Source organism: Microtus oregoni, unplaced genomic scaffold (genome assembly GCF_018167655.1).
Source record: "Microtus oregoni isolate MIOR12 unplaced genomic scaffold, Mior012 000005F_ref0000423, whole genome shotgun sequence".
NCBI classification, from domain to species: domain Eukaryota; kingdom Metazoa; phylum Chordata; class Mammalia; order Rodentia; family Cricetidae; genus Microtus; species Microtus oregoni.
Genome location: NW_024543064.1, coordinates 8771271 through 8799036, shown reverse-complemented (window position 1 = coordinate 8799036; position 27766 = coordinate 8771271). Strand labels below are relative to the sequence as shown.

At 52.3% G+C, this 27766-nt stretch overlaps 2 protein-coding genes across 2 annotated transcripts in view; one reads left to right on the top strand and one right to left on the bottom strand.

The window, feature by feature from the left end:
* LOC121448132 (procollagen-lysine,2-oxoglutarate 5-dioxygenase 1) overlaps nucleotides 1-15425 on the bottom strand; it is a 28125-nt gene extending 12700 nt beyond the window's left edge. The window contains exons 1-9 of the mRNA XM_041651883.1: nucleotides 15285-15425; nucleotides 10225-10316; nucleotides 9159-9292; nucleotides 8616-8779; nucleotides 6935-7047; nucleotides 5773-5836; nucleotides 4322-4419; nucleotides 3301-3402; nucleotides 2630-2761 (exon numbers count right to left, since the gene is read on the bottom strand). Of these exons, the coding sequence (XP_041507817.1) occupies nucleotides 2630-2761; nucleotides 3301-3402; nucleotides 4322-4419; nucleotides 5773-5836; nucleotides 6935-7047; nucleotides 8616-8779; nucleotides 9159-9292; nucleotides 10225-10316; nucleotides 15285-15360 (975 nt within the window). The 5' untranslated portion in view covers nucleotides 15361-15425. The remainder of the gene's footprint in view (nucleotides 1-2629; nucleotides 2762-3300; nucleotides 3403-4321; nucleotides 4420-5772; nucleotides 5837-6934; nucleotides 7048-8615; nucleotides 8780-9158; nucleotides 9293-10224; nucleotides 10317-15284) is intronic.
* A 5252-nt stretch (nucleotides 15426-20677) lies between these two features.
* Nucleotides 20678-27178, top strand: LOC121448796 (uncharacterized protein KIAA2013). Its single transcript, XM_041653010.1, has 3 exons — nucleotides 20678-21816; nucleotides 24505-25358; nucleotides 26459-27178. The coding sequence occupies exons 1-3, from the start codon at nucleotides 20784-20786 to the stop codon at nucleotides 26474-26476; spliced, it is 1905 nt and encodes a 634-aa protein (XP_041508944.1). The 5' UTR covers nucleotides 20678-20783; the 3' UTR covers nucleotides 26477-27178.
* The last annotated feature ends 588 nt before the right edge of the window (nucleotides 27179-27766 follow it).

Here is a 27766-nt window from a genome sequence, read left to right as displayed (position 1 = left end):
GGCTTCCCCTTTTTACCTTTATAAGCTGCCATTTGCCTACGAGCCACATCGGTTTCCTCTCTATCCAGGGGCAGTCCTTTGTCCCCCTCCAAGACAAATACCCTGTCCTTTTTCCCTTGTTCACTTTCCCCTTCTCCCTCATCCTCTATCTCTGTCTTTGTCCCTTATCCCGTCTTCTGTCCCTCTGGGGCAAATAAATCTCCTTTGTGCTGAGAACTTGTTCTTGGGGTGTCCTGAGCCAGTCCTGTTCCCTTCAATCTGTCAGGTGCTCTTTTCTAGTGATCCCTTCACTCTCATCTTCCCTGGCCAGGCCCCGCCACACAGGTCTCTTTCCAGCTCTGTCATCACAATAGCTCCTCCTCCCAAGGACCCTACATCCAGAAGATGTGAGGATCTTTGGAATGTGATGTTAACACACATACAGGGCGATCAGAATGCATGTATGACAGTCTGCACCTGCCCCCGCCCCCTGGACACAGAGAGAACAGGCTTTTTAGTTCTAAACCTAAACAGGGACACCCCAGCTACTGACACGGTGGTGCCACATCATCATCTACAAATGGCATCCGGGGATGCACGTGGCCTGATCTATCACAGGCTAGAGTCAATCGGTAGACCAACATCAGCTCTGCTCCGAAGAGCTTATGACGTATGGCAGTGCCCTGCTTCTGTCTCTGCTTTAGGGAAAGCTGTCTCCTCCCTCAGGTCACTGGGAGCAGGAAGTGAGTCAGAACCAGCACACAGCAGGTCCTCATGTCTGTGACTGTTCTCTTTCTACCCACAGTGGCAGTTCATGTTCACGCAGGGGAGCTGTGAGCCGCATGAGGGCAGATCCCACTGCCTAGCTGTCTGTAGAGCCTGCTGTGCATGGGAGGTGGATGTGAGGAAGCCAGGCAGGGAGCCAAGCTGAGTGGGAGACTGTGGGTCCCGGAATGGGGCATCTTGTTGCAGCTGGACGGTATACAGGGGAGACACAGACAAGACAGCAGAGCGGGACTCAGAGCCGACAAAGGGTCCCATAGACTGGGTAAGATCTAGCCAGTCAAAAGCACAGCAAAGCAGAGGAGACCAGGCTTCCCCTGGCCAGGAGAGTGCTGAACCACCAGGCCTGCTTCCCACAGAGCTCAGTGCTCAGGGCTTGTACCCATTTTCCCTGAAGGAGCTAAAGCGATGGAAACCAACTTGACTTTCACCAGATCAAACCTGCAAGCATTAAGGAGACAAGAAACAAAAATGACAACAGTCAAGGTGTGGTGGGTTGAACGAATAGCCCCCACAGGCTCAGATGTTTGAATACTTGGCCCCTAGTTGGTGGACCTGTTTGGGAAGGATCAGGAAGTGTGGCTTTGTTGAAGGAGGTGTGTCACTGGAGGTGGGCTTTGAGGTTTCAAAAGCTTTCTGCCATCCCTAGTGCGCGTGTGTGCTCGCGCTCTCTTTCTCTCTCTCTCTCTCTCTCTCTCTCTCTCTCTCTCTCTCTGCCTCCTTGCCTCCTGCTCATGATTCTAGATGTGAGCTCTTGACTGTTTCTGCCACCACGCCTTTGATCCACTGTCATGGACACTAACCTTCTGGAACCATAAGCCCAATCACAGTTTCTTTTAGATATCGCCTTGATCACGGTCTTTGTCAAACAGATAGATAACTAGACACAAGGGTGTCACTGTGTGCCACCTGTGAGTGGAGCAGCCCTTTTCCTACTGCTATGGATAAAACCTAGGAATTTGGGATTGGAGAGACTGACTGTTCAGTCACTAAGAGTGCTTGCTGAGCTGGGCATGGTGGTGCACACCTTTAATTCCAGCACAGGGGAGGCAGAGACGGGCAAATCTCTGAATTTGAAGCCAGCCTGGTATACAGAGTGAGTTCCAGGACAGCCGTGGCTGCACAGAAAACCCCTGCCTCAAAAAACCAAAACAGGTAGGTAGGTAGGTAGGTAGGTAGGTAGATGACAGACAGACAGACAAATAGTGAGTGCTTGTTCCTCTTCCAGAAGACCTGAGCTTGGCTCCCAGCACCCATGTCAGACAGCTCACAGCCATCTGCAACTCCAGCTTCAGGGAATCCAACACCCTCATCTGGCCTCCATGGTACCTACACTGATGTGAACATGCACACATAATTCTAAAAATTAAAATATTTGGAACCCAGGGCCCCCCTACACACTGGGCAAGTATACGATAGCTAAATTGCACCCTTAATGCTTTATGAAACTTTTTTATGGGAGAGGGACAGGCTCATTATGTAACCCAGGCTGGCCCCTAACTACAAACCTCACACCTCAGCCTCCTCGGTAGCTAGGCAGTTCCTCCCACCCCTTACTCTTCTATGCACTTCACAGGTCAACTTGTTTAACACTTGCAACAGTTCAGTGTGATTACCTCAACCCCAACCTCGATCTCATAAGTAAGGAAAGAGGAGCAGAGAGTTTAAGGCTGGTACCTCCGTCACACAGCCAAGTACCACTGCTGGGATTTAAGCACAGGTCTGACCCAGTCAGCCTAGCAATTTGGGGACACAGCCCACTGGCCACTTCCATTCAGTCCAGACTCAGTGGGATCCTCCAAGGTCTTAGGCCAGCTCACGAGGCTGGGCCCTTGAGTCGACCCCCCACACGGCACCTTCTACTCACGTGGTTGTGAATGAAGAGTCGAATCTGTTTCTGGGGGTATCGCAGGCGCAGCAGCCGCAAGAAAAACAGGGACAGGAATGGTGTGGGCTGCTCGATGAACACACCGACCAGGACAGTGGGCAGAGCTTCATCCTGCAGAGGGAAAGACGGAAGAGGAGTCAAGAAGGGTCTCGTCACTGTCTGCCACCAAGTCCTGACTGCAGCCCAGGGAAACCTGAGGTGGAGGCCCATGGCCTCAGGAAACTAGATGTTCGAGTGGCACAGCATCAGTGCAGGCCATGCAGGTGTGGGGCTGGCAGGACACACGATGAGGCCTGCCTGAGAAAGGTACAACCAGTTCCCAGGCTCTAACAAGGACCAGCGGATAGCACGATACCAGATCCTGGCTCATGCGGTGTTCAAGCTAGGCCATAAAGGGCAACAAATGCTCACAGCATAGGAAGAGGCTAGGGGAGGATAAAGGGCCAGTGAGAAGAAGACAGACACGGATGTCAGGAAGGAAGCTGGAGCCTGGGTGGCCTGGTGTAGCTTCCTGGAGGAGGCACTTGGGTGGCCCCACAGACAGAGAATAACCTCTTTATCTCTCGCCAATGCGCCACTCCGCTTGGGGTCACCTCCCCTTCCCCCCATCTCGTGGGGCTGTCCTCAACTCAGCTCAGGCCTGGCCTCACCCTAATGCCCTTGAGGCTGCGCAGGCCCTCGTCGCACACGGTGCAGCCCGTCTCGAAGGTCCAGAATCGAGGAATGTAGTTGCCCAGGTAATTCAGCTGCAGCTGGTGGAAGTCAAATGCAGTAGTAAGGGCCCAGCCAGCCACACCACCAAACTAGCCAATTCCATCTCCCCTCTGCCTGCCATCTTTCAGGGTCCAGGGGGGGTGCTCCATCGCCCAGGAGAGCACCTGGCTGCTGGAGCTTATAAAAACCCAGATTCCTAGGGACTGGGCCTCACAGGATTTCAGGTGGGGTAGAACCAAGACTTGCATTCTTCTTAATTGCCGGGGAGAGGGCTGCGGGGCAGAGTCTCAAGTAGTCCAGGCTGGCCTTGAACTCCCCATGTAGCCAAGAATAACTTTAAATTCCTGATTCTCCTGCCTCTACCTCCAGAGTTCAGAGATTACCATGCCTGCCTTATGTGGTCCCTGGTGACCAATCCCAGATCCTCAGGCATGCCAGGCAAGCCCTCTACCAGCTGAGTAACACCTCCAGCCCAAGATCTGCATTTTCCCTCAGGCTTTCTCTCCTCTCCCACCCACAGGATTCTAAGGCTGGTGACTGACAACCAGTCCTCCGGGACCACTTAACTAGGGTCTGTTGTCCCCAGCCACCATCTGCCCCAACCCCTTCCACAAGGCCATGAGTACAGCAACTCTATTTGTGACAGATTGGTCCCCAGTGCCCGTATCCAATACATGTTCACTTTCTGAATAAGTGACTGCCATATCGCACCAGCGTAAGGTGATTCTGGAACCTTCCTCAAAACCTAGATGGGGACAGTGGCCTCTTACGAATCCTATGATCCAGCAGGAATGGACAGGGCACCATGCGCACCATAGGGGAAAAACAGGACACCAGGCCAAGTTTGTATCAGAGGACCCCAAATAGTGGCACTAGCCCCAGGCTGCAGTCACAAGAGAAGCAGAGTTGGGACTCTGGCTTCCTCCCACGCTCCCCCAGGGTTGGACCCCTCCCTACCTTGGTGGGCCCATTGCCATGGATAACCACTGGAAGTGTGTCATAGGCCAGATTCCGTGCTCGCACGTGGCCCATTTCAAACTTGAGTACGACTTCATCTGGAGGTGAGAAAGCACAGACCCACACCGTGGCAGAGGGGCCAGGGCTGGGGACTCACAGGCTGGGGCTCTGCAAAAGTCACGTCACCCATTTTTCGAGACAGGGGCCAGGGTTTCTCTGTGTAACAGCTCTGGTTGTCCTAGAACTAGCTCTGTAGACCTGGCTGGCCTCGAACTCACAAAGATTCTCCTGCCTCTGCCTCACGGGTGATGGGATTAAAGGTGTGCACCATCGGTCTCCCCATTTTAATTCCTTCTTTTTGAAGATTTCTTTTTATTTGTGCATGCGTGCGTGTGCGTGCATGCGTGCGTGTGCGTGCACATGAGTGCAGATGCCCAAGGAGGCCAGAGGCATCGGATCCCCTGCAGCCAGAGCTACAGGTGGTTGTGAGCCCTGACATGGGTACTGGGAACTGAACTCCCATCTCCTGAAAGATTTCCTGGCCACTTTAAAAATTACATTTAGCCAGGCATGGTGGCCCATGCCTTCAATTCTAGCAGGCAGATCTCTGAGTTCAGGGCCTATTTGACCTACAAAGTGAGTTCTAACACAGTAAGGGCTACACAAAGAAACTCTGTCTCGAAATAAAAAGAAAAGTTGCCTTGATTAATTTAGTGTTGGGGGTGTATATGTGGAGGTAAGAGAACAACTTGCCAAGGTCGGTTCTCTCTTTCAACCATGTGGGTTCTGGGGCTCAAACTCAGGTCTTCAGGCTTGGCAGCAAGTGCCTTTACCCGCTGAGCCATCTCACCAGCCTCAAAATCCCTTCTTCATGGGGTAAATGTGTGATTGGCAGGCACTCAACATAGCAGCATGGAAGGAACAGAGGGGCAACAGCGACCCCTGTCTTTTGTGTGGTGACCCATTAGAGCCAGAAGTGGAATGGGGAGGGGCAGCAAAGACTAGAACATCCCAGCTTCAGACACAGGGGCAGTACTGAGAGCGGTGTGTATGATATGTGTGGTTAATCAGGAAGACTTGTAGCAGAGCAAAGTCATCTCCAGTCTGGGGCCCAAGGAGAAGGGCTCCCTTGTACTGACACGGCATGCAGGGTGGGGCCGAGGACCAGCTGCCTGCGGTGGCTATCCCACAGTCTCCTAAGCCGAACGGCTGCCCTCCTCCCACCTTCTGAGAGACACAACTCTGCCCCCATGACATCTGGAGGGTCTCTGGGATCCGAGCAGAAGGCTGACATCAGCTCAGTGCAATGACCGAGGAGGGGTTACTTGGTTTTTCTTCTTTGGTTCCAGCCCTGATGGGAATCCTCCAGTCCTTCAGCACATAAACCCCACTTCCTCCTCAGGTTTCACACCCCCCCTCAGGCACCACCCCCTGCCAGTGCCACTGCTCACCCAAGGCTCCATCCAGGTTCTGGAAGATTCGGCAGCGGTGGTCCAGGCTGATATTGATTTGCTCCTGCAGGAAGGAGGGCCTGGGCTGCAGCAGGGACAGGCCCCAGGCAAGACCAGGTCCCCAGCACACCCAGCATTGGGATCCTGTCCCCACACTGGCTCAGCCTGCTACATCCTGGCTCTATTCAGAGAACCAGGAAATCTCAGGGCCGGAAAGAAGCTAAGGAAGCACCTGGTTCAGCCATAAAGACGACAGCTATACGACAGCACACACTAAGGCGTGACGTTCCTATGTGCCAGTCTCCAGTGCCGAGCTCCTATGTACATGTATGAATCTGATCACCACAACATTCCTGAGAGAGATACTAATGGTATATGTATTATAATAAAAATTAATAATACATTAATTTTTGGTTTCTGAGACAGTTTCACAGAATGTGCAGGCTGGTTTCGAGCTACGTAGCCTAGGCTGGCCTCCAATTCACGATCCTCCAGTCTCTCTGGGATTACAGAGACATCACCAGGTGTAGCTTTTTTTTTAATGTTTATTTATTTTTATGTATATGCGTGTTTTGCCTGCATGTATGTAAGTGTGCCACGTGCATGTACCCACAGAAACCAAGAGGGCAACAGATCCCTGGAACTAGAACTACAGACAATTTTGAGCCATCACGTGGGTGCCAGGAACAGAAGCCTGGTCCTCTGCCAACAGCAGCAAGTGCTTTTAACCACTAAGCCATCTCTCCAGCCACATGCATTTCCTTATTTTGCATGTGTTTATGTTTGTGTGCATCTGTGTGCCGTACTGCATGTATGGAGGCCAGAGGACAATCTGCAGAAGTTTGTTTTCTTCTTCTACCATGTGGGTCTGGAAGCCTGAACTAAGTCACCATGTTTGGCAATACCCACTGACCACAACACAGGCCCTTGGCTTTGCTTTAACCCAACCACACTGCACCCAATCACTCCAGAACTCTAAGCAATGACCATATTATGTAAAAGCCCCCAAGTCTATGGCAGTTTGTCACAATAGTCCAAATGGACAGAGGCACTAACCCAGTGGCTCAGACCCCAAAGGACCGCCCCCAGTTCAGCCTGGCTAGTGTGATCCAGGGTCAGCAGTCCCCAGACCCCTCTCCCCATCCTACCTACCACCTCTTACCCTCTTCTCTGGGTCCAAGAAGATCTTGGTGTAAAAGAGCTGGTCACTGTCACTGTCCTGGCCCTCCCACTCGGCCACCAGTTTGCTGAGATTGGGGGCATAACCAATAAAACCTGCGGTGGTAGATGGGACAGAGACTGACATTTAGCTTCCAGTCCCTGGGCCAGCTTCCTCCCCTCCCATTCACCTCCCACTGTAAACCTCACCTCTTCACTTCTGCCTGAGGGGAGGTGGGATACACACTAGTTAAAGCCACCAGAGAAGCTTTCCCAAGATCAACAGAACCCACTGAATTGCACCCACTTAGTGCTAGGCCCCTAGACAGCAGATCTGCAAGGATCCAAGCTTGGATCCCCTTTATATAGTCATCTGAGCAACTTAGATCGGAGAAGGGGGGAGGCTGGAAAAATGGCAGAGCACTCCAGGGTCTGAGCCTTGACAAGCAGGGGAAGCCCAGAGGAGCTCCTGGATAAGCTGAGGACTGCACAAGCAAGAAAGGGAAGAAACAGGACATGACCCCTGGGCTAGGCGACTTCCCTATCCCAGCACCCCCCCACCCACCCACAAGAATAGTGTTAGCTCTCTGGACCAATGAGACTGGCTGGTGGGGCCTGTGGTTCTACGCTCTGAAAGGACGAGAAAGGGTTGAGGGCTGAAGTGCCAGAGGGGTTACAAGACAAAGACAGAGGCCAGGCTCAGCACCAGGAGAGGAGGAGGAGGCCCAGAGAGCAGTGGGTATACGTCTCAATAGATACAGAGGTTTTTAGTTGTTTTTAAGAAAAGATCTCACATAGCTCTCTCTGGTCGGCTTTGGGCTCATTAACTAACCAAGGAGACCCTTATGATGATCCTCCTGCTACCATCTCTCCAACTGCAGGAGTGCAGGGGTGTGGCACCATATCTCCTGTGCAGTGCTGGCCATGGATCCCAGAGTTCTGAGCATGCTGGGCAAGCGTTCTACCAACTAAGCTACATCCCCAGCCCTGTTTCTTGTTTTTCACTTTTCTACACAACTTGTGTGTGTGTGTGTTTGTGTGTGTGTGTGTGTGTGTGTGTGTGTGAGAGAGAGAGAGAGAGAGAGAGTATGTGCGCATGAGTTGTGTGTTAAGTGTGTGTGGTGTTAAGTATGTGTGTGTGTAAGTCAGAGGACCACTTGCAGAAGCTGCTGCTCTCCCTCCATCACGTGGATTTTTTTAAAGATTTATTTATGCATGTTTTATGTATATGAGTGCTCTGTCTTCAAGCACACCAGAAGAGGGCGCCAGATCCCAGTACAGATGCTTGTGAGCCACCATGTGGTTGCTGGGAATTGAACTCAGGACCACTGGAAAGGCAGCCAGTGCTCTTAACTGCTGAGTCATCTCTCCAGCCCCCATCATGCGGACGGACTATAAGGATCAAACCAGATTGTCAGGCTTGATGGCAAGAAGCTATGGCCACTGAGAAATTTCATTGGTTCTGCCCCCCCCCCCCCCTCTTTTTTTGGACTCAGGTCTCATGTAGCCCCACGCTGGGCTACTGGATTCAGTGGTGACTCCAGGTTCTCCAGCACAGCTGGATGGCTTCAACTAATTGAGGAAGACATCCCTCAGAGGCTCTCTTTGAGATTGTGTGCCTTTGGAACCCACAACCCACAGCGTCGTCAGGTACTGGACCCCACGCCCTGCACCCAGCCTCTTACCTCCAGAGCCCAGGAATCGTTTGCCGTCAGAGACCACCGGATACTTGGCCTCCAGTCTCCGGTCGGGGTAGATAAGTTCCTCAGCTGAGAAGATCACCCGGCTCTTGGCCTGCTGGAACTTCTTTAAGAGTTCTCGAGGCCCCGAGGCAAACACCACATCGTAACTGTGATCAAAGCAGGAAGAAACTGATGCAGGTCCAGAGAGGGATCCCACGGAAGGACCAGGGATTAGGAGCCCCTCACATCCTGCACCAGCCACCACCTGGGAGACAGAGCTGCATGCCCCTACCTCCCTCAGTCTGCCACATTTCCATGCCCATGCTGGGCAGAGACAGTCCCCATAATCCATGCCCTTGTCATATTCGAATGTCATCTCTGGCAGCTCACACCTCCCATCATTGGCCTATATCAGAGAGACTTTTCCTGGGGTCTCCCACCTTAGATAAGCTTAGCTAGGGGGAGACTCCCTTACGTGTGATGTCCAGGTCTTATTTTGGGTCGCTGCACTCCAGGGACCCAAACAGGAATTCCTGGCACACCCACCTGTCAGTGAAGAGAATAACCAGGTCCTCCTTGTCTGCGTGCTTTTCCAGTGCCTTCTTCAGCAGCCGGACCTTCTGTCCTCCCCCTGCCGATGGCCCGCTGTCCACGCTCCAGTCCTCCCCCAAGCCCAGTGCCTGCAGAGAGAGGTGCCCAGCTCTCGGTAGAGGAATATTCCTCCACCAGTTTGGGCAGTAGATTTCTTTGCTTCCTTTCAACCCAATGTAGGAAAACCATACCAGGTGATGCCAGCAGTGGTCATGTGACCAGGGATAACCAATCACTACTTCCCACTCCTCTGCCCCCCCCACAGCTAGAGCTTGGAGTATGTAAGCCAAACATGGCCTATCAGAGTCTTCCCTGGGTCTGTTGTATTAAAGCTACGATCAGCTAATGTTGAAAAGTCGGGGTGCAGAAGTCTGGGGCTAGAGTTCCTTAGCACAGTGGAGAGAGCTTGTCTCTAGAGATAGAAAAATGAAGCTCCAGCCATGCCTGAAGCAGCACTCTGCGTCACCTGGATCCATGGCAGCCGACACACTTCTTTCTGTGTAGGCCACGATGAAGCCAGCGTTGAGTATATCTCTGTCCCCAGCGCCCAACACCATGACTGACAGAGAAGTACTCAGAATGGGGCCGCGGAGGGGAGGGCTGACTCCCTGCAGGGCTGGGCCCCATGAACTGCCCACAGAAGACAGGCACGGCAGACAAGCATGTCTCTTTGTAATAGTGTAGACTCTAGAGGTCTTCAGATCACATCCATTCCTAAATGCCCCAGGGGATTGTGGGAATGAAGGTTCCTAGGTCCTGCCATCCACACTAGTCTTCAAAGAGAGGTCTCCCTATGCTACCATCCGGATCTACTCCGCATCTCTCTCTCACCTCCTAGAATCTGCTCACACTCTGTCCCTCATCCTAACCTATGCTCCTCCTGGCTCCTGAGTCTGCTCCAAGAGCCCTAAGCGTAGGAAGGAGAAGCCCCCCCCCCCCCTCTCTCTCTCTCTCACACACACACACACACACACACACACACACACACACACTGTCTCCGCCCAACCTAGGAAGCCCTCACCTGAATCTTGTAGTTGAAGAACTGGGCTGAACGCTTGAAGCGGCGGAAGCCCTCGGTCTCTTTTGTGGCCACAGTGAGGACCAAAAGGTTGTCTGTAGACAGAGAAGGACATGGTGAGCTGAATGAGGGCAGAGGAGAGTCTTGACCAGTGGCCTTCCTCATCACACCACCACAGACAAGGGCTCAGGCTGTGCCAGGGGTTAAGAACAGAGTTGGGGCATAACCCTTCTTTGCCTACTCCCTGGGCTCCTTGGCTATGGAAACTGACAAACATATCGGGCAGCACCCAGGGGAGAGGGTGTCTGCACCCTGGTTTATGAAACCAAGTCTCTGGCTTTAGAGGGTGCAGGCACCACTTGGGGAGGAGGGGAAGATGCCCTGAGTGCCGTCTGTGGGGAGATCTATGGCCAGTGCTGGGCATCAGAGAGGAGATGGCCACCTGCTCTCTATGCGGACAGTGAGCGTGAACATACTCATCCACTCTGGTCTTCCCCCAGCCTGTGGGGGTGACTCTCCCGATGCCACACCTCCCGTTCATACTGCCTGGGGCGGAAACGCCTTGAAATCCCACCGTACCATGTCTGTGGTACGATTTTTCCTCCGCCTCCCTCCCTCTCATTTTGAAAAGGAGCCTCGTGTAACCCAGCCCCATATCCGACTCCACAGGTAACAAAGCTGCCCTTGAATGTCTCTACTGATCTTCCTGCCCCCACTCCCAAACGCTGAGGGTGCAGGCATGCACTGCCACACTCAACAAGCCTGGCTTTGTTAACACTTCCTAACAAGAGGCCTCTCCCTGCTCTGCAGTGTGACTTCATCTCTGCAGCAGAAGAACATGTTAGAAACAGCTCCCAAGATATCGTCTGTGGGTTGGAGCCCCCCAGAAGCCCCTCTGGACCCCACTGGGAGGCTGTGATACCTAAGAAGGGCGAGTCCCTGGCTTTATGCAGTAAGGTCAATGAAGTCTCTGTCTTTCAGAGCTACTAGACATTTGGCACACTGAGGGAAGTCAGTGGGGCTGACCAGCGAGGAGAATGCCTTGCCCAGTAGTCACGGCTCTGTGCAGACAGAGGTGGCCTCATTCTTTGGTTTGTGTGGGCTCTTCAGCCTGAGTCTTCCTGCCGGCTTCTGTCCTTCTTGCCAGGAATCCCAGGGCCAGTCATCATAGCACCCTCTCCCTTCCCACTATCAACCCCTGTGAATCCCACTCAGACTTCTGCCCTTGGGGGACAGGCCCACTATTCATTGGTTATTATGGTTCCTCTGCATTCAAGATTCCCATTTACCTACGTGACCAAAATACTGTCGTTGTTGTCGTGGTACCATAGTGATACTTAATAATAAATAAATAAAGCTTGTTTGAATATCAGAGAGTAAAACAGCCACACTGGTCAGCCTTACAGACCAGGCAGTGGTGACACCCATCTTTAATCCCCAAAGCCACACTAGTTCGCCATAGTTAGGTGGTAGTGGTTGATGCACACCTTTAATCCCAGCCCTAGAGAGGAATATAAGATGGGAGGAGACAGCTCTCAGACACAGTCTCATTCTGAGGGTTCCTGGAGGCATGATCGCCATTTCGAAGAAGCAGAGGTAAGAGACAGTAGTTGGTCGCTTTTGCTTTTCTGATCCCTAGGTAGAACCCCAATATCTGTTTCTGGGTTTTTATTATTTGTGCTATACCCCCTCAAGAAGAAAAACATAGCAAAACAAAATCAAAAACCCAGCCAGGCCAGCAGCAGGCAGGTAAGTCCTTTCCGTTCCCCTACCACTAGACATCAGGAGCTAGAGCCCAGAGAACAAAGGGACCAGCTCTCCCAAGCTGGCTGAGGCTACACAGGCAGGAGGCTGTCCCGTAGCAAGGGATCAGTGCCACGGGGACCAAGAAGGGGTTGGCAGGACCCAGTAGTGTGGGCTTGGGAAGGAGCGGACAATGCCATGAACAACTGTGGAAGAGTAACCTCCCCACTTGAAGTTCAGAGAAGAAAGCTGCTGTTCCCATGAGGGGAAGGGCTGCCTCCAACTCTGGCCTGGATGGTCAAGCCTCCCTAAAGGTAAGAAGAACTGGTCACCAGTTCTGAGGCCCCCTTGCCAAAAGGGGGGCAGGAAGAGTGTCAGGCCAGTGTGTGTGCGTGTGTGATTTTGGATTCTCCAAGGGTGTGTGTGTGTGTGTGTGTGTGTGTGTGTGTGTGTGATTCTGGATTCTCTAAGGGTGTGTATGCGCACATGTGTGTGTACATGTGTGTGATTCTGGATTCTCCAAAGGCGTGTGTGTGTGTGTGTGTGTGTGTGATTTTGGATTCTCCAAGGGTGTGTGCATGCAATTTTGGATTCTCCAAGGGTATGTGTGTGTGTGTGTGTGTGTGTGATTCCGGATTCTCCAAGGGTAACTGAGGCACAGAGAAGCTACAGATATGCCTAAGATCACAGACCTGGGAGTGAAACAAACTGGCTAGCATTTTTATTTGAGACAGGGTCTTACTATATAGCCCTGGTTGACCTGAAACTTACTGTATAGACCAGGCTGACCTTGAACTCAGAGAGGTCTGCCTGCCTCTGTCTCCAAAGTGACAGGATTAAAAGCATTTTCTGTTACGCCTAGATGTTTTTTGCTTTGAACATTAGGTCTTACTAAGTGGCCTAGCCTGGCCTCAAACTCACAGTCCTCCAGCCTCTGCCTCCCAAGGGCTGTGATTACAGGACTGTACCACCTAGCCTGGCCTCACCTAGCCTGGCCTCAAACTGCCTCAGCCTCCCAAGGGTTGTGATTACAGGACTGCTTCGTCATGCAGAGATCACAGCCACATGCTTTTTGTTCTGGTTTTGAGGCAGGATCTCTCTGTACATGCTTGTCTGTCCAGGAACTCACTCCATAGACCAGGATGGTTTGGAATTCACAGAGATCCACCTGCCTAGCTCCCGGAGTGCTGGGATGGAAGATGTGTGCCACTACGCCCAGCCACGTCCACACTCTTAACCTGCCACAGCACCCAGCATGGTAGAACACACTAAAGGTAGAATTCAGAATTACTGGGGCTTCTCCGGGCTCCTCCAGGGCAGGTATCCTCTCCAGTCCACTATGAGCCGCCTGAGAGCTCTGGGCCACCCAACCAGTGTCAACATGGGGCTTGGGTTGCACCAGGATATCATTCCTACTTCCCTGCTTGCTGTGTATGCTCAACAGCCACCAGGGCCACATGGGCCTGGCACCCTGTAAGCTTAGCCTTTCCATCTGCTGCCCAAAGTCCAGCAGCCATTTCCCCAGATTGACAAACTGTGACCCAGGTCTTCAGAGATGAGAGAGAGACGTCAGAGCAGGGTGACAAGGACAGACGGCTCAGAAAATGCCTCAGTTTCCTCATCTGCACCGTAGGATCAGGGCACCTGGAGCCCGGTCACCAGCAGGGTCGTCTCTGACATCCTAGAGGGCAGCCGAAGTTCTAACAGGGATGGGCTGGAGTAGAAGGGCAGGCAGCAGCAGCAGGAGAAAGTGAGATAGTGGAGGTGGATGGGGTGGCCGATGCAGGGCTCCAGGCTCCTGCCAGGGAGTGGATCCTCTGCACACATCACCAGCTGAACCCTGGGGTCGGACTTCCCCATCAGATATTCTCTTATCGGTCTCCCTCTCTCTACCCTGATGGATTAGACCCTCCAGGAAAACTAGCTCCTCTGAGCGCAGAGAGAAAATGCCCAGTGCCTTGACTTTAAGGAGACTCAGGAACTGGCCTCCATCTCTCATCTCTAGGAACGAGGTATTGTTGTCCTGCTCTGACGCCATGAACACTAAGATTCTCAGAGACCGTATGTCATAAACGTTACCAGTGGGAGGTGTGTGACCCTGTGTATAATTTAGCACAGAATCGGCAGGCATGCAAAAAATCCCTGGTTCCCAGCATATGGGTCTCAAAGCTAGGGCTCTCTCTCTCTCTCTCTCTCTCTCTCTCTCTCTCTCTCTCTGTCTGTATGTGTGTGTGTGTCTCTCAAACAGCCTAGACTGACTTAAACTATGTTGCTGAGGATGACCTTCTGACGATTCTGCCTCAATCTCCGAGTACTGGGGTTACTGGGGTTATAGACACGCATAACCATGCTCAGTCTCCGACGTGCTGGGGACCAAATCCTGGGCTGCATGCATGCTAGGTGTATGTTCTTACCAACTGGGCAGCTTCTCTAACCCACCCAGATTCCTTTAACTATCCTACCACCCACCATGTCAAGGCCACCTCCCAGGTCTTCCAGCAGGATGGGCGGAGGGGAACAGGATGCCCTGGAGAATGTGGTCAGTTTGTCTTTGTTTGTCTGGGTGGTCCAGTCTGACCTCCTGGCTTGGAGGGGGGATCTCAAGGACTCAGAGAACAGTGCTAGGGGGCTAGGGTCCAACAAGGGGTGGGAGGACAGGAACACCCACTCAGGATAGTGGGGCACAGTTGGGAACCCAGTAGCCCTTGGAGAAGCAGAATGAGCACTTGCCCAGGAGTCTGGCCGACCTGGGTGGGATCAACCTCTCTCAGCTGCAAGCCACGCTTACCTCCTTCACTCCAAAGCCCCTGCCTCACCCTAAAGATAACAGGAGCTCAGAGCTGGGCTCTGGAAGCAGACACGTCCAGACAGGGGGAAAGAAGTCATTTTCAATGCCCACAAGCTGTGTGGCCTTGGCGAAACCAATCAACTCTGGAGCCTCAGTTTGTGAAGCTCAAAAATGGGGATGATATAAGGAAGCACTCCCCGAGTAGCAAACTCTTAACTGGTGAGGCCGGGCTGCAGTAGGTCCTGTCAGAGCAACAGGAGCCTTGCTACTTATTATGGGAATTATCACCGGCACCTCTGTGCTCTGAATGAGGGTGGAGAATGGGGAGGTGAATCTCGGCTGCCTCCTCTCCTGCCCGCTGCACAATCGTGGGGATCGTGGCCCCATGAGAGGAAGTGATCTGTAGGAGTCACTCGCGGGCAAGTGGACAGAAGACCGCAACCCAGCTCCCCCGCCCTCCTTTCCCAGGTCGCCTGGACACTCGGGTCCTCGGAGAGGCTGCCTGGCACCGCTCCCCACACCGCGCCCTCACCCTCCAGCTTGGCGTCGTCCTTCGCCTGGGCCAGAAGGAGCCAGGCCAGCGGGGCCAGGAGCAGCAGGGGCCTCATAGCCGGGTGTGGGTACGATCCGCCTGCTCCGAGACTCAAGCTGAACTGGAAACTTCGCGACTGGGCCGGCGGGCGCTGCCACGCACTGGGCCCGCCCCGGAGGCGGTGTCGCGTACTCCTCCGCCCGCCCCGGGGAAGGGTTTTCTCGCTTAGGCGCTCAGGTCCTCCAGACGTGGGGCAGGTTATTGTGGTCCCTGGGTCCTGTCGCCGGCCGGTCCATGCTCTCTCAATTCTCTCTCCACCTCTCTCCAAGGGATGCAATGCTACCCAGAGAAAGAACTGGGCTAGGAGGACGAGGGTTTGCTGTCTAGAAGAGTGGGACTTCATATTCATTTGGCTTTGCACGGAGATGGCGGGATCTGTAGGGCACCTCAGAGTTAGCTCTCAGAGATTTCATTTTCTTTATGCCTTCACCAGACTCCAGAAGTGAGGGTTTGAGCCTGGAGTGGACACAGGTGTTGACACACCTTTGCTGAAACTATAGAAAGGCTAGTCCCAGCTCCCAAAAGAGAATCACTTAATTCGCCTTTCTGCCCCGAGGGGGAAGTCTGAAAGGAGTCAAGAAAATTCTTGCTGCAGAGGTTAACTGTGGTATGGAAGTGTGAGTTGATGGATGGGGTGGGATGGGATGGGATAGGATGGGATGGGATGGGATGGGATGGGATGGGGTGGGGTGGGATGGGTGGGTGGGTGAGTGGATGGGTGGAGTGAAAATTTTCAAGGCATTTTCACAGACAACCAAAGTAAAAATTCATCAGACATGTCCAGAGCAAGGGCTCCTGGTCCAGATGTCAGCCACACACATCCACATCTGGACCACATCCTGCCCAGCTGTGGAAGAGAGCTCCAACAGGGACCCTGGAGCCTCCTTTCCTCAGATTAAACTCTAGGGCAGAATTGTGTGGAAGGCGCTTGAGGGAGTCAGGGAGTTGGGGAGCAGAGATCTTTCACCGGTGCTGCTATGTCAGCAAGGAAACACGAATCTTCAGGATTCTAAGTGGGAAAGGCTGTCTCTTCAGTAGGGCTCACTTGTTAAAATCAGATTCTTCTCGTGGACAGGTAAAAACAATGCTGGCTGGGGTGGGGTGAGATATGCCTAAATCCTAGTACCCAGGAGGTGGAGGGAGGAGAACCAAAGCCAGCCTCAGACGCACAGCCAGACTCTGTCAGAGGAAAAGGGATAGGAAGGGAGAGGCGTCATGACCAAGCTGGAATCCCAGCACTCAGGAGGTGGAAGCAGGATCAGGAGTTCAAGGCGTGCTCAGCCATATAGCTAGTTGAGACCAGCGTGAACTGTATGAGACCCTATCTCAAAACAACCCGTCCTCCCAAAAAAGAAAATTACAGACGAATGTTTGCAATGATTATTTCTAGGTTGTGATATAAAATGTATAATATTTACACAGCATCGCTATGTCATATTATTTCTGGATAGTTCTTGTTTTCTTTTTCCTTTCCTTTCCTTCTGGAGAAAGTTGTACCATATTTGTACAGTTGAGGTCGAGAAGATGAGAACAGGCAGAAAATGGCAGAGGTTTGCTATACAGAGGTTGACTCCCTCACACAGTAGAAGTGAGACCCAGGGCTGCCCAGCAGCAAGCTCAAGGCCACAAGATGAGCTAGAGGAAGAGGCCTCGGCAGAATCTAGAACATTTACTTCCTTGCTGGGACCCAGGGTTGGGAGCTGCTGCAGCTGGGGACAGGACTTGGTGCCAAGCATCCACCGGCTGTTTTGGACTCAGAAGACTGCAGACTGAGATTGCAAACCCTTAGAAGAGGAAAAGCAAGGACAAAGGAAGGAACAGTCAACCTTTGTTGACTGGCTCTTTTTTTGCAGGCACGGGGATGGGGGGGGGGCTTAGTTTGTTTTTAGACAGGGTTTCTCTGTGTACTCTGTGTAGTCCTGGCTGTTCTAGAACTCACTCTGTAGACCTGGCTGGCCTCGAACTCAGAGACCTGCCTGCCTCTGCCTCTGGAGTGCTGGGATTAAGGAGCTTGCTAGCACTGCCTAGTCCAGCTGGTTCATTTTTTAAAAAATATTTATTTATTTATTATGTATACAATATTCTGTGTGTGTGTATGCCTGCAGGCCAGAAGAGAGCACCAGACCTCATTACAGATGGTTGTGAGCCACCATGTGGTTGCTGGGAATTGAACTCAGGACTTTTGGAAGAGCAGGCAATGCTCTTAACCGCTGAGCCATCTCTCCAGCCCCAGTTGGTTCATTTTTTAAGGCTCTCACTTCATGCTCATAACCGCCTTTCTAGTCAGGCAGTTTTTGCTTCTGTTGGCAAAATGAGAAACTGAGGCTCAGAAAAGCATCTGCTTGGCATCACACATCTGATGTTGGGCCACAGTAAGGAAGCACCGGACAGTTCCTAGAGTCCAAGGAGACGCTCAACAGTCATATACCCCAGACAGGAAACATTCCTGGGCCGTTTCCAGAGTCTGACTTAGATGAGGGATCGGTTTTAGAGACTGCCTGCCTCTTCAGGAGGAAGAATTCCCTCTCACAGAGCTTTGCTTCACTCTCTTGGTATCTGCTTCCTGTTTGTTTCACCAAATGGCTAGAACTTGAACCTGGTCCAAGCATCGTCTAGGATGGCCTGTCTCTTTAAGCAGAGGTGGTGGCTGCTGTCCAGATGTTGCTTCTAATATTTCTAGTACGTGCTATGCGTGCTTTGGACTGTTAAAGGCGCAGGACGCCACTTTATTAGGAAGGTGCTGGACAACTGCAGGATGGGGGAAGGTAAGGGTGTGTGTGTGTGTGTGTGTGTCTCCCCAATTTCCTTTGTTGGTCTGGGGAGGAGCCACAGCTTCAGTGGGATGACCATATTTTGAGCTGTTTGATTGGCTGTCATTTCCTACTGGAATTAGCCCCAGTAGAACACTAGAATTTTCTCAGCTTCTCCTTTAAGTAGAACAAATAACGGGCAAATAAAGATTTTAGATTTTATTTATGCTACAATTTCCGGCTAAGAAAAAACAATACATATATTTATCTGTAAGCAGAGAGACTGGATGGAGAATGTCCTGGAAACCAGTTGCACCAGGACTGGGGCCTCAGAAGGGAAAATGACTCTAAGCTAAATACTGAATACTTCATATGAGCCAGGCAAGTGTGTTAAAGCTTCAAACACTTGCCCAGAACAAGTCTTCAGAACAAGCCTATTTTGTAGTATAATACCTATTTTATAGGTAGAGACACTGAGGCCTGTGAAGGTTAGTTGACTTGCTAACAGGAGTCGGGTCAAGAGTAGAACCCATCATGTTGCCGTGACCTTGCTGTGGCTATGCGGCTGACTCCTGCCTCTGGGCACTCCCATGGCCATCTCTTGGGGTATTTGAAGATGACACGGAGTTAGGAGCACATGTAATAAATAAAGCCTTCAACCTAGAAATCTGTCTTGATGAACTGCTTCCCAAGAAACATGCACAGAAGTAGGCCAAGATGGGGGGCTGGAGAGATGGCTCAGTGGTTAAGAGCATTGCCTGCTCTTCCAAAGGTCCTGAGTTCAATTCCCAGCAACCACATGGTCTGGCGCCCTCTTCTGGCCTTCAGGCATACAGAGAGAATATTGTATACATAATAAATTAATTTAAAAAAAAGAAGTAGGCCAAGACATACTTCGATTACACCAGTGTTTGCAGCAAAAATACTCACAGGCTGGGATAGTGGCTCAGCAGAGGGCCTGAATTTGATCTCCAGTTACTCATTGAGAGCTAAGCTCAGTGCTGGGCACTGAAATTCCAGCACTGGCAGGTAGAGACCGCAGGCTGTCTGGGGCTTGCTTGCAGGCCAGGCGGTCTAGCGGAATCAATGAGCTCTGGCTTAGTAATTGTTTCAAAATCAGGATGGAAGGTAGGCAAGATGGCCCAATAGGTAAAGGTGCTTGCTTCAAAAGCCTGGCAACCTAAATGCGCCCCCTGGAACTCATGTAAAGAACTGGCCTCCTAGAATTGTTCTCAGACCTCATGTAGTACGCATATCCGAACATACATATATCATGTTCACCTGCATGCACGTGCACACACACAATAATGATATCTTTTCTGAAAATTAAAAAGGGGTTGGAGGGATGGTTCGGCGGGTAAGAGGCTTGCACCCCACATCAGGCAGCTCACAGGCGCCAGTAACTCCAACTCCAGGGATCCCACACCACCCTGACTTGGACACACCACACTGCGCATGTGCAGGTCAGAAGCCTATTTGAAGGAGTCAGTTCTCTCCTTCCGCCACGCAGGCCCTAGGTACAGAACTCAGCTCATCACACTTGGTGGCAATTTGCACGCCTTTAATCCTAGCGTCTAAGAAAAGAGGAGGATCCCTTGGGCCCAGGAGTTGTTTGAACACTAGAGGGATCCTGTCTCAAAGATAAATAAACAAAAATAGTTAAATGCAATCAAAACAGGATGAGCACTCTTCCAATGGGACACTGGCTCACAATTTCAGCCGTTTTCTGTCTGCTTAGCCCTCTAGAAGCCACCTCAAATGACTGTCAACTGCGAATCCACAACTGCCTGTCTGGGTCTGAATTGACCAGAATCCAAAGTGGAAACAATTGCCCATTGTCGTCTGTCTTCTGTCAGAGTGTCCAGCTGACTTTTTTTCCCTAGATGGATGCTGCAGGCCTTGATAAAGGATGAGATCTTAATGTTTTGTGTTATTTAATGAGTTACTTAGGATTGACATCAAGAAAACGAGTCGGTGTGCTCAAGAGACAGGCAGTCCTGGGCTGGACTTATGTCTCACTCTGGTGTATTCTCAGCCAGGCAGATTTGAAAATTTGAAAATGTTGACAAAATATTTCCTAGGAAATTAATTTTCCCTGTCTACTCTTTCCCTCCTCCCCTTCCTTCCCGCCTCCCTCCATTTCCTTTATTCCTCCCCGGCTCCTTTCCTCCCTTCCTTACTTCCATTTACCCCTATGCCTATTCTTCGTCCAGAAATAGTTTTACAGAAACAGTACGTTTTTATTTTTTTAACTTTAGGGCTGTTGAAACCATCAGTAGCAAACGAGGCGCAACACATGTTGGGTTTGGCTTGCTCTGTGATTTTCTTTTCTTTTTCCTCTTTCTTTCTTTCTTTTTTTTTAAACGGGATATTTGGGCGCCAGCCCACCCCTAAGCTCTCCAAATGCCTTCCCTCCACAACACCCCCACACCGAGCCCTGACCACGCCCCCAAAGAGACTCCACCTCTCCTCCAAATCCCGCCCCCCGCCGATTTTCCCTCTGTCGCAAAAAAACTCGGCGACGCTTTACGGGCTGGCGGCGTTTGACGGCTGGGACGCAACCTAGAAGAAGGAGGAAGCGGTGGCGGTAGCTGCCGGGGCACCTGTGGCGGGCGTCGAGGTGGGCGCGGCGACGCGGGCCAGTGAGTGAGCGGCGGCGGCCGGGCGGGTGGGCTGGGCGGCGGGCCCGATGTGGCTGCAGCAGCGCCTGAAGGGGCTCCCAGGGCTGCTGTCGAGCAGCTGGGCCCGCCGCCTCCTCTGCCTGCTCGGCCTCCTGCTGCTGCTCCTGTGGTTCGGGAGCTCCGGAGCACGGAGGGCGGCGGGCGGCCTGCGTTTGCCGTCCTGGTCCCGCAGCGAGCCGGGCGCCGCGGAGCCGTCCGCCTGCCTGGAGGCGGCCACCCGCGCGTGGCGCGGCCTGCGTGATCGCGGCGAGGCTGTGCCGCTGGGCCCCGGGGTGCCAGCCCTGGTTGCCAACGGTTTTCTGGCTCTGGACGCCGCCTCCAATCGGCTGTGGGTGACGCCCGGGGAGCGGGAGCCTGCGGTGGCCCCGGACTTCGTGCCCTTCGTGCAGCTGCGCCCTCTGAATGTGCTGGCTGAGGCTGGAGAGGCGGTGCTGCTGCTACGGGAGGGTCTGCTGCGCCGAGTGCGCTGCCTGCAGCTGGGGACCCCAGGCTCAGGCCCTGCCGCTGGGGTCGGCGGACCCGCCTCGGCCTCCGGGCTCTCCGCGGGGTCAGGCCGTGACTGCGTGCTACTGCAGGAGGACTTCCTGGCACACCGAGGCCGACCCCATGTCTATCTGCAGCGCATCCAGCTCAGCAATCCCACGGAGCGTGTGGCCGCGTTGCAGACTGTGGGGCCCACCGCGGGCCCCCCTGCCAAGTCCTTCACCAGCACTCTGGAGAAGGTCGGGGATCATCAGTTTCTCCTCTCCTCGGGCCACTCCTCAGTCAGTCCATCGGGGCCAGTGCACCTGGTCGTCGTGGCCTCTAAGAAGTTAGTGAACCGGCTCCAGGTGGCTCCCAAGACCCAGCTGGATGAGACGGTACTGTGGGTGGTGCATGTCTCTGGTCCCATCCACCCTCAGGTACTCAAAAGCAAAGGAACCAAGGAGCTCAAGGCGCTGCAGGACTTGGCAAGGAAGGAAATGCTGGAGCTGTTGGAGATGCCAGCCTCGGAGCTGCTTCAGGATCACCAGCACCTCTGGGCCCAGCTGTTCAGCCCAGGTGAGGCCTTGGTGGGGGCGCGGTCCCCTCTCCACTTGCACCAGTATCCCTGTGGTCCACGTTAGAGACATTCTCCGTGCCCGGCAGCGCTCACACTGAGGGTTGGAACTTGGGCTTGATGTGAAAGGGTTGAATCGCTCTTGACCACTTTGAAGCTGTATGACCTCGTTTCTGTGGTCTTAGCTTTAAAAACAGTATATGTTATGAGGTTTTAATGAAAATCTGAGTGTTAAGGTTCACTTTTATTGTCTGTTCTAGGCCTTGAGGTCTGACGTGAGCAGGTGGAGGGTTTTCTTTTGTATGGGAACGGGGTCAATTTGTAAGGAATAAACCACCAGGGAGCCCCCACTACCCCAGACACTCTGCTTGGGCCCCCACAACCTGCCTGGACCTGACCTTAGCTTCTAACCTTTGATCTTCATCTTGACATTGTGGCTGCAGCTATTACCAGAATGCTGGAGGCTTCTTCCAGCTGGCTGGAGTGTGTGTACTAAATGAGAACTTTCTTTCTTCCTTTCTTTTTTTTTTTTAAAGTCTTTTATTTGCGAATTTCTTTGCGAATGAAACCCTTTCTTGTCATCTGTTAAAGAAAATGCAATTCTCAGCACTCAAGAGGCAGAGGCAGGTGGATCTCTGTGAGTTCTAGGCCAGCCTGGTCTACAGAGCAAGTCCCAGGATAGTCAGAGCTACATAGAAGACTCCCCCACCACAAAAAAAATATTGCTATCCATAGTACTGAGTTTTGGTTTATCAGCACCCATGTGTAAGGTTGTGCAGAAAGAGTTTAGTTCATTCAACAGGTGCTTTTGCCGTAGGCTGTTGGACAAGTTAGCAAACGAATTCTTGTTTGCACAGTGTTTGCCTGGGTCAGGAGGAAGACGGGACGGAACAGAACGTTTTAAGTAAGAACTCCTAGACTGGAAAGTGCTGTGGGTGTGGAAGAGAGTGAGTAGCTGGTGGGAGTCGAGTGCAGGCTGGGAGGGCTTCTCAGCTCCCCTGACATGGAGTCAGAGTTAAGCCCGGTCATGTGACAGGGAAGTGGGCATTCAGCCTGGAAGCTGCCCGAAACAGGAGCAGGTTAAGCCTGGTGATGAGCAGGAGCAGGGCGGCGTGAGCTTGCAGCCGTGAGGAAGGACAAGAGGTCTGGTTCTGAGACAGAAAGGTGGGAGTCGTCAGAGTATAGACTGACAGGGCATGGACACAGGTAAATAGTTCCTGGGGAGCCCGGGGGGAGGAGGAGGCCCCCGGGTTGTCACATGGAGATGGAAGTGGTGGACCTTGATATTTTGGGAGGTAGGGCTGTTGGGCCATGGTTTGGCTATGGGAAGAGAGATCTGGAGAGTAACTTCCTGATGTGTGGGTGTGAGCAGTTGCTTGGAGATAACTAGGGGAAGCTTTGGTTGGGGGTGAAAGTTCATATCAGATCACTTGTACCTGTCAGATATCCAGGTGGAGACGCTGAGGGTTTGATCAGCCCTGTGAGTCTAGAATCATTTAAATCGGAGCCACTGTACTAAACTAGATTAAGGTACTTTCAATCTACAGTCTCAGCACTCAGACTGTGAGGGAGAAGGAGGACGAGTTCAAGGCTAGCCTGTGCTACATAGAGAGACCCTGCTTCCAAGAGAAAAAATAAAATCAAATATTAAAATAGCTATAGGAGGAATTAAAGAAATAGCTCAGCTGCTCTTTCAGAGGACCTGGGTTTAATTCCCAGCATCCACATGGCAGCTCACAATGGACTATTAACTCCAGTTTCAAGGGTTCAAGATCATCTTCTGCCCTCCAAGGGCTCTGCACATAAATTAAGCAGACATACATACATATATGCATATATACAATAATTTGTTGTGGGGGTTAGTTTTCAAGACAGGGTTTCTCTATGTAACCATCCTGGCTGTTCTGGAGCTTACTTTGTAGACAAGGCTGGCCTCAAACCCACTGAGATCTTCCTGCCTCTGCCTCCCAAGTGCTGGGATTAAAGGTGTGCGCCACCACTGCCCGGCAATAATTTTTTTAAGCTATATTTACCAGAGAGTGGTAGAAGAACCAGCTAGTATTGGCTTGGACACAAATGACATCTAGTTGGGGGTTCTAGACCATAGGGTTGAGAAGACCTGACCCATGTATGTTGTTCTTAGCTCTGACAGGAGGTCCCCCAGTCCCTAGTTGGTCATGTTAGATGCCTGTTACTTACCTCTGTTAATCACTGTCACAAAAGCAGCTTACTGAAGAAAGTTTATTTGGGCTTGTAGTTCAAAGAGGCGCAGCCCATCATAGTGGGAAAGGCATGGTAGCAGGATCAGGAGGTGGCCAGTCACAGTCACACAGCATCTGCAACTCAGGAAACGGAGAGATGATTGCTGGTACTCAGCTTGCTGTTTTCTGAACCCCAGCCCATGGTACAGGACCCCCGGCATTTAAGGTGGATCTTCCCACTTCAGTCTAATGTAAAAACTCTTCCATAGATGTGCCCAGAAGTTTGTTTCTGTGGTAATTCTAAACCCCACCAAGTTGAGTGAAGATTTGCCATCTCAGGAAGTCAGGATGGCTCTACCATACCCAGGGCACCCAACTGTTATCCTTTATTACTGGACCCAAAGCTCCACCATCTGTAGCCCTGATCTTCTGTTTCTTTGCCTCCAACCAGGCCTTCTTCCCTAACGTGCAGCCTTTTTGGTGTTTCAGGTGTGGAGATGAAGAAGATCACAGATGCCCACACGCCGTCTGGCCTGACTGTGAACCTGACACTGTACTACATGCTCTCCTGCTCGCCAGCCCCACTGCTCAGCCCTTCTCTGAGCCACAGGGAACGAGACCAAATGGAGGCAACACTCAACTATGAAGACCACTGTTTCAGTGGCCATGCCACCATGCATGCTGAGAACCTGTGGCCAGGCCAGCTCTCCTCAGTGCAGCAGATCCTGCAGCTGGCTGACCTGTGGAAGCTGACCCTCCAGAAGCGAGGCTGCAAGGGGCTGGTGAAGGTTGGCGCTCCGGGCATCCTACAAGGCATGGTGCTCAGCTTCGGCGGGCTACAGTTCACAGAAAACCACCTGCAGTTCCAGGCCGACCCTGAGGTGCTCCACAACAGCTATGCGCTGCGTGGAATACGCTACAAGAACGACCACATCAACCTGGCCGTGCTGGTGGACGCTGAGGGCAAGCCCTACCTGCACGTGTCTGTGGAGTCCCGAGGCCAACCTGTCAAGATCTACGCCTGTGAGGCAGGCTGCCTCCACGACCCTGTGGAACTGACCTCGGAGCCTGGAGGCCACACCTTCTCCGTCATGGTGACACAGCCCATCACACCCCTGCTGTACATCTCCACCGACCTCACACACCTGCAAGACCTGCGACACACGCTGCACCTTAAGGCCATCCTGGCCCACGATGAGCACATGGCCCAGCAAGATCCTGGCCTGCCCTTCCTCTTCTGGTTCAGTGTGGCCTCCCTCATCACCCTCTTCCACCTCTTCCTCTTCAAACTCATCTACAATGAGTACTGTGGGCCTGGAGCCAAGCCCCTCTTCAGGAGCAAGGTAAGTTCCCTCTACTCCTAGAGCCCCACGCTTCTGCCATTCTCTGTCGTGTCCAGAAAGGGGGTGACAGCCTAGGCAATAATGGAATATCCTTCAGGCCAGTGCCCACAGTTCTCAATATCAGAGAGGAGTCCGTTTTGATAGCAAGCTAGTTATGATAGTGTACTCCTGTTATCCCAGGAAGATGCTAAAGCAGGAAGGTTGTCAGTTTGACACCAACATGAGCTGCATGGCAAAACAAAACAAACAAAAACCAAAAAACCCATTGCTCCCAGAGGTCAGGCTCTCAGTGTGGGTCTGGCACTGCGGTCATCTTGTCAGCCCACAGCAGCAGGAGAGCCAGGCCCTCCCTGCCCCTCTTCTCTCAAACCATAGAAGACCAAGTAGTGGATCTGGGCCCAGCATCCCATGCAGGAGATGGGCCAGTCTCTGCCACCAAGAAACTGTGGCATTTGGATTAAGGCCAGGCTTGCAGGAAAAGTAGTGCTTGACCCTCAGGGCAAGGCAGCAGCAGATGGAAGCAGGTCTGAGTTCCTCACGATAGGGAGCAATGTGGAGAAGGCCTTCCCAGTAGCCAGCTTGGCCAGCTGTGATAGAAAAGGTGGGTTCTGTAGCCTCTGGGGTCAGCAGACTCTTTGCCCTACTGGCCACTGGCCTCCTGCCCTTGTTCTTGCTTGGCACGTATATTCTTATATGTTCAACATACAATTGGGAAGACAAACTGCCTCCCTGAGGAACTGCCCATGCCAGAGAAAGCCCCAGCAACATGCCACATCAGCCCAAGGAGGTTCATGGGCCGCTACATAGTAATTGTAGCCTGGCCCTGGGCCGGGAACTGTCTATTTGTCTGAATCTGAGACATTGTCCCTGTGGTCTGTTCCTCTGCCAGTGTGTATATTTGTCTACTTTGAGATGGCTTCGTGTAGCCTAGGCTGGCCTTGAACTTGCTATGCAGTAGAAGCTGACTTGAACTCTCCTGTCTCTACTTCCCAAGTGCTGGAATCAGTAGTGTGCCCCACCATGCTTGACTTTCCCCAGCTGCTTCTGTAGCTGGGCTGTGGGTTGGTGCTGAATCGTGACCTTCTTGTTTCATTGAGCAGGAAGATCCCAGTGTCTGAGTGAACCTCGAGCCCTGCTCTCGGCCACCGTTTGCACAAGACACCCAGCACTGAGCATCCTGCTGCTGCATGAACAGGGAGCCTTTGGAAGCACCAACCCTTTGTGCCTTGTGGGGGACAGTGACTCAGAAGCGCTTGTGGGTACAAGAGTTTGCACTGGAGGGGAAAGAGGGCCGAGGACTTGTGTAAGTTTTCCAGTCAATAAAACAAACCCGTAGGGAGAATACTTGAAGTTGAGCGCACTCCTTCCACTTCCCCCTGTCTTTTATCCCAGGAAATAGCTCCTCTGTAAAGACTGCTGAGGAAAATCCTGTTCTTTTCCTAATTTAATGTGTTCTTTCTTGAATGGATTTCTAATTTATTTTTGTTGAAATTTTGCTTGGGTGGCTTTTCCTCCACCTTAGATCAGGACTGTTGGTGGCAACAACGGATCCCTGCCACTTCATCGGCACCCAGAGGCCCCACACAGTCTGGAGGCGGGGCCTGAGCTCCAGGCAGCCACCCTGCCTGGGGAAGGTGTGCTTCCCCTGCCCTCCGCTGGTTTGCACATTGCCTCTTTCTTACCGTGAGCCAGTGGGATCTGTCCTTTTGTACTTCGGGTCCCTGGGAAAGGTGTTTAACTTTCTAGTGATGGATGGTTGTTGGCTTTTGAAATACCAAAGCTTTTTTGTTCTTTTTTTAAATAAATATCTTTTAAACTTCCGTGACTGGTTTGTGTGTGGTTGAACCCTTGGACACATTCATCACACCCTCCCTCATCACTAGATTTTTGGGGTGGTCTTCAGTGCTATACCCTGCCTCAACTAGCTGTTTTCTTATGTGACTTTTGGCTGTGCTGCTGCAGGACCAAAGCATCTTCCCTACTGTGGTGCAGGCTCCTCCTCCCTTACCCATCCTCAGAGTCTGGACCCTCCCTCTCCGGGTTTTCTATCTGGAGGGAAGAGGTGGCAGACAGTGTTGAGCCTTCTGCTCACTGTGGGGAGAGAGAGGGACAGAATGGGGACAGCCACCTCTGCTGGGGGCTGTCATCCTTGGGGTTTAGTGGTTTCCCTGGCTTCCCTGACTTTGACTCACCAGAAAGCCTGGCCTGCTTGCCAAGGACCCGTGTGTCTGTGCCGCCACAGCTGCTCGAGAGTAAACAAGAGGATAGGCTGTGATGTGGGCAGCCCTGGTTTTTACTGCTTCAGTCCACAGCACTGGGAGCTGCAGAGACACGGATATGGGCCAGCTCGCCTCTTCCAGAGAGGAGTGTCATTTACAGCGTGACAAGCCCTGCAGTTCCAGTAAAGT